Source organism: Episyrphus balteatus, chromosome 2 (genome assembly GCF_945859705.1).
Source record: "Episyrphus balteatus chromosome 2, idEpiBalt1.1, whole genome shotgun sequence".
Taxonomy (NCBI): domain Eukaryota; kingdom Metazoa; phylum Arthropoda; class Insecta; order Diptera; family Syrphidae; genus Episyrphus; species Episyrphus balteatus.
Genome location: NC_079135.1, coordinates 93,653,981 through 93,660,203, shown reverse-complemented (window position 1 = coordinate 93,660,203; position 6,223 = coordinate 93,653,981). Strand labels below are relative to the sequence as shown.

At 28.6% G+C, this 6,223-nt stretch overlaps 1 protein-coding gene across 1 annotated transcript; it reads left to right on the top strand.

Moving 5' to 3' along the window:
• The first annotated feature begins 4,520 nt into the window (after nt 1-4,520).
• Nucleotides 4,521-5,528, top strand: LOC129911207 (sepiapterin reductase). Its single transcript, XM_055988925.1, has one exon. The coding sequence runs from the start codon at nt 4,633-4,635 to the stop codon at nt 5,410-5,412; it is 780 nt and encodes a 259-aa protein (XP_055844900.1). The 5' UTR covers nt 4,521-4,632; the 3' UTR covers nt 5,413-5,528.
• Nucleotides 5,529-6,223: the final 695 nt, after the last annotated feature.

Genomic DNA, 6,223 nt, shown 5'->3' with positions numbered 1-6,223 from the left:
GTTTTTTAAAAAATATTTCAAAATTTTTTTTTGAAAAATCAATTTTTTGAAAACGGATCAATGAAAAATTTTGAAATTTAGTTTTTATGTGTAAATTAATTATTTCTTCAAAATGGCATACCAACTTTTTTTTTGAAAAATGTTAAAAAAAATTTATATATAAAAAATTATTTTTTTAAAAAACGGCTCCTACAATTTTCAAAATTTTTTTTCTAAAAATACCTTTTTATACGAGAAATAAAATGGCATATTTGTTTTTTTTTTTTAAGATATTTTAAAACGGTGTTTTATTAATTATAAAAACAGATTTAATTTTTTTATACTACTTATGAAATTTCTTCAAAATATCAAATTTTAAATTTCTTGAATAAAAAGCTTTAACATTATAGTCACTTTAAGCATAAGAGCAAGTACGTGCGACCCCAGTCGTGCAATTTATTTATATATATTTCGTCGGCGTAAAGCAAAATTGTTCTAAATCCACTTTTTACCGAAAATGAGTTAATGATGCAGTGATGCAGATATAATTTAATGTGACATAGAACAATAAAAACAGGGAAGTAGCCTTTTGAAAATGAGCCCGAGTATAATTCTTGATTGTTCTTCGTTCTAAGTCCACTTTTTACTTAAGGAAAAAACGTACTTGTATAGGAATTGTTCTTTGTCCAATTTTGGGTTTTTAGTTTTCAAAAATATTTAAAAATAGTATGCACCTACTAATAAGGTAAACTTGTATATTTTATTCAAGAGAAAAGAAAAAACTTTATAAAAAACATAACTTGAATGGCAAACGAGCAGAAAATTTTCACTTTAAACCAATTTGTAATTTAAAAATCGTCCCCTGTAAAATTTGCTTTTTGTGACTTCGAACAATTTGGCTTTACGGCGACGATTTGCTAATCTCAACTAAACATGAATGCATGTTAGGTTTATTTGCATAAATGATTTATTATAGCAAACAATGAAATCAATTATTACACATATGCTTGCTCCACAAACATAGAGACATTTTGATTTGTTTCTATTTTTTAGTTTCTATATTTTAGCTCCCATTCATTCATTAATTATAAATTTATTCTTGAAATTAATTCAATTAAAAAAAGTCGTTTCTGTTCACACATTTCCCCTATCTATGTATCTAAATATTAAGTTCTTATTATTTTTTTTTTATGCTTTTTTGTATTAATTTTTTTATAATTCTGCATAAATTTCCATTCCATTTTATAAAAAAAAAGTAGTATGCAGTTGACTCTCTATAAACAAGCGTTGACTCTACGGACACCTCGCCAACCCTATTCAACTCGTAAAAAAACACCAACAACACTCGCTTTTCACCAAATTGTATAATACGTATTATTTAAGGTTAAATAATACCACTTCAACACGTGCCACACTGAGCTAAAAGTTTACACACGTTCAGAGCAACTGCAAAAACACTAAATTGCAGCTTGTGCTTTTTTTACAAGTCTCTCTTTGCAAGCGTGGGTGACGTTTTTAGGTAAATAAACTTTTTTTTTTAATCTCTAGGTAAATTAAGCTATTAAATAATTCTAAGTTGAGTAACTTAAAATAATTGAACAGAAAATATTAAAATGCCCCGCAAAAATCTTGTTTTAACTAATATCTAATATGATAGTCAAACTTCTCGGTTTCAATTTTTCAAATAAATTATAATATGCGAAATATGAAATTGAGTTGGGAAACAGTGTAAGTTTAGTCATTGATGCATGTGCTAGAAAAAAGATAAAAATATAATTGGCCTTTCTCCAGGGGTCCGCACCACCAAAATATTGTAGTTTCATCCGAACTACACATTATATTTGGAAGTATTCTTGGTGCATAATGTAAAAGTTAAAAAAAATCATGTGTGCAATTAACACGTGGTAGAAGTGAAACCTTAAAAAATCATTTTTCTGGCAAAAATAAAATAGAAAAAATCTACCTATTTTTATTCTATCACCTTCAAATCCATGTTTTTTATATGACAACCTATATAAATTTTACACCATCTGAAAGCTTATTGTCTTAGCTCAAAATATATATATCGATCAAGTCTATGAGACATCTACAAAAAGAGCTAGAATTATTTAAACTCGATGAAATTTCATCCAAAAAGCAAAAAAAAAACATTTATTTTTACGTTCTATTAAATCAATTTTTTTGTTTGATAACCTATAAAAAATTTTATACCATGTTTCACCTTGTATAATGATGCATAAATCTTATTTCAAAGATGTCTACAAGAGAAGTTAGAATTTTTTAAAGTCAACCATGTCGAATTTCCAGACTGAGATTACGGTACTTCTTACACTGGTAGCTGGTCATCGCCAACAGATCTTCACAGGTGTTTTGAGGTATTTTTAAATTTTTTTCAATTTAAGATTGTGAAACTTGTAGAACACGTAACGTTATGTGGGATATATCAAATAAAAGGTTATGTTATCAGCATGCGTATTAAAGTTAAATCATTAAATTAAATTATGTGGACTAGATCAAAAGATATAACGTGTATTGGAAAAGAACATCTTTTTACCGTTATCTCCGAATTTTGAATATGAAATTGATTGAAATTTTGTACAATTATAATTTATTTAATTACCTATTTACAGTACAAATTTCATCCATCTATCTATTAAAAGAAAAAAGTTATAACAAGTTGAAGTCGTGTCGCGTTTTCGTTTCATCTTGTTTCAAATCACTACGATACTAAAGAAGTTTTCACTTCAAAAACACGTTTTCACTTAATTTTATTCTTCATTACTTGTGACAAAAAGAACACACGTACTTAAGTGTTTAAATACACTATACACGAATCATTGGCATTTTAAGATTTATTACAGAATTTACTCCCTCCTCGCAAAAAAGCACCCTTTCGCTCAAAATATAAATAAATATAATATAAATTCTTGATTTCTATTCCATCAATTTTTCAAATTTTCAACAAAAAAAACACCCTTTCATCCATGATTTATGTAAATCGTAAATGTAAATACAGATTTTTGTTTCAAATGCAATATTATTATTATCATTTCCCTTACTGGATTCTTAAAATAAATAGTCCAACATAACATTTTTTTAAAACATCAGAAATAACACTTTGTAGACTTTATTTTATTCTTGATTCCCCATGACAATTACAACATTTATACCACTGATTTTGTATGACTTATCGTGGATTTTCTTATTTTTCCACAAAAAAAAAAAAATAAAACCCTTTTACCTAAAACATTATTTTTTATTATATTGACTGTCTAGATTTTTTGTTTCTGAGGTAAATGAAACTTTTTTACCAATTTTCATAGTGGTAACATTTTTGACATAGGTTTTTTGGTACTTATTTCTTCTTTTCATTAAAAAAAAAAAATACATCCTTTCATTGAAAATAATTTTGTAAACCCTTAAGATTCATAGTTTTAACAACATACGAAACGTTTTCATTAAGTAAATTAAAAAAAAAATAATCTAGCTTTTATAAAACCTTTCTCACACAAACTCAACCCTTCAACAACAAAAAAAAAACCTTTTAACAAAAATATTGTTAGATAAGGACTTCATGTTCATGTTCTATCTCAAATTTTTCATGTCAATATATTTAAAAACAACTAACATTTCTGTTCACCATTCTGCACACCTTAACCCATCTCCAGCCCAAAAAACACACTCTTTTGATCTTTCAAGTTTACCTTTTATTCAAAAAATGCTTGATAAATTAGTGATGCACAAATTTTTTCATACATACAAATTCTCTTTATAAGGTGGAAACCCTATTTTCTCATATTCTTTTTAAACTAATTTTAACCTTAAACCTTATTAAACTAATTAATTCGACGACGGTTGACTATGACTCTTCTCGACAATTAAACATTACTTCTGTTTAATTTCCGTGGCTAATTTTTTGTTTGCTTTTTGGAATTTCCACGACAATAGAAGTGCGCACCGAAATGAGTAGTTTACTACAAAACATTTATGTATCACACAGTTTCTAAAGCAAGTTGAAGCTATAACTACCTTTGAATTCATCTTTTACATTTCTAATCGTTTTAACAAAAAATAAAATAATTTAATAAATTCTTTATCGTAGTGTTCATCATTTAAACAAAAGCAAACTCTTTTCCAACGATAAACGGGGGAAACATTCTTCGGAATGTATATATTATGGAAATCCCCGTTTCTACCAATCGCCTTCCGCCGGCCGCATGCCACTTCTTTTTATGATATTCTCTAATCTCTCAAAACCACACTGGGTACAGTCTTCCTATATTTCAATGAAAGAAAAAAAAAAGTTTGCACCTTTTAGCCAGAAGCTCTCATTCTCTCTCTCTGTCACACAAATAAGATTTTAATCACAGATAAAAAAAAAAAGTTAATCATATCAGCTAGGTATATGACTGCCACAGGCAGCAGACTTGCCTTCTCATCTGTTATCAAATCGCTCACTAAGTTAATATCTCCATACGAGCAAAAAAATGAAAAAAAAAAAAAACTGTAATCGGTTGACTATATAAGGAGCATCAGTTAAGAATCGATTCTCAATCCAATCGTGTACATTGCAAAGCAATTGCCAACAAACGGTAGCTCAATTCCAACAAACTTTTAACTCGTGTAGTTTTTTTTTTCGAACCAAGTGAAAAAATGATGAACTTCAACAAAAAGTGTTTTTTCGTTGTTAGCGGTCTTGCCAATGAACTTGGCAAAATTGTAGCCATTGAATTTTGCAAGAAATTCAAGGCAGGATCTGTAGTCGTCCTTTTCGAAGATTCTCAGCCAGATTTGGCCCGTACCAAGGCAGCCATTTACTCGCTACAAAATCAAATTAATGTCATTTGCTGCAACATCGATTGGACCCAAGGACGAATGGACTTTTTCCAAAATCATCTCGATGAAATTTTAAGCGACTTGAATCGTGACGACTTCGAAATGGCTTTTATTGTTCACAATGAAGGAGCTATAGCAACAGACGTTGTATGTGAGCCCAAAAATAGTGACTTGTGGTTGCATTACGTTCAAATCAGTCTTAATGCAACAGTTGGTTTGAATCAGGCATTCTTAAACACTTTCAAGGATACCAACAAATTGGTGGTAAATCTTACACCCAGTGGTCAAATAATTCCATTCCAATTTGAGAAACTCAAGTGTTCGGCGAAAAAGGCGCGTGATATGTATTTCCGGGCAATGGCCGCAGCTGAGGATAAAGTTACTGTACTCAATTATCGTCCAGGATTTTTGGAATCATTCGAAACTAACAATCAATTTGATCCGAATAATAACATCAGTGAAGTGCAGGCGATTAAAGTTACTCTGAAGGCAAAGAAACCATACGTGAAGCCAATGGAAAGTGTACACAAGCTGATTAATACTTTGGAGGGTTCGAAATTTACATCTGGACACGATGTCGATTACTACAGTTGTTGACTAAGTTTTAAAGTAACACCAAATAGTAGCTTGTATGATAACTTTTATAATCCATTGTCAAAAGTTATTGACAATTTAGTTAAATTTAAGAATAAAATTATTTATTGCTATACAAATATTGTTTTCATGAAGATTTGCGGATGTGTGCAATATTTTTTTGTTTGTTAAATATGTTTTTAGGCGATGATGGCGTATTTTTGGTGTTTATTTTAAACAAACGATGGCGTTTGTTTTAATTAGGCCTGTTTTTGGTTGGCAACGTAAACAATTAATTTTATTTGCTTGTACTGGAAGTTCGTTTCGATTAAAGGATTATTTTTAACTCGACATAAGAAGTGAGTAAATATCTACGTGTAGTATTAAAAATCAGCAAACGTTGTATTTTATTCAATCCTATTTATTGTTATGCAATGGAATTTTTTGTATTTAAATTAAATACATTAGGTCAAAAAAATAAAGGGACAACAAAAATTTGAGATTCCTAGACTTTTGGTGATTTCAATTATTTCAATTTTAATAAGTGATATCTTCGAATGTTGGCTCGTGGTAGTTCAATAAAATCCACAAAGATCTTTAGATTAGATTTTAGATAGAAGAAAAGTTAAGTTAAAGAATTCAAATGTTTTTGTTTTGGTTATAATTTTTGAATATTTAATTTAAAAAATACCAAATTTGTTTTTGTTCTTTAAATGTTTTTGTCTAATGTATAATTAAGTTGAACTGATTTTGTTTTACAATGGGATTTTATTACATAAGATACGTAAACAAAAATAAAATATGTACTTAAAAATTAAGAGAAAATAAGATTTAT

Excerpts from the sequence above, each read along its gene's own strand:
- LOC129911207 (XM_055988925.1), top strand. The coding sequence starts at position 4,633 with ATGATGAACTTCAACAAAAAGTGTTTTTTCGTTGTTAGCGGTCTTGCC.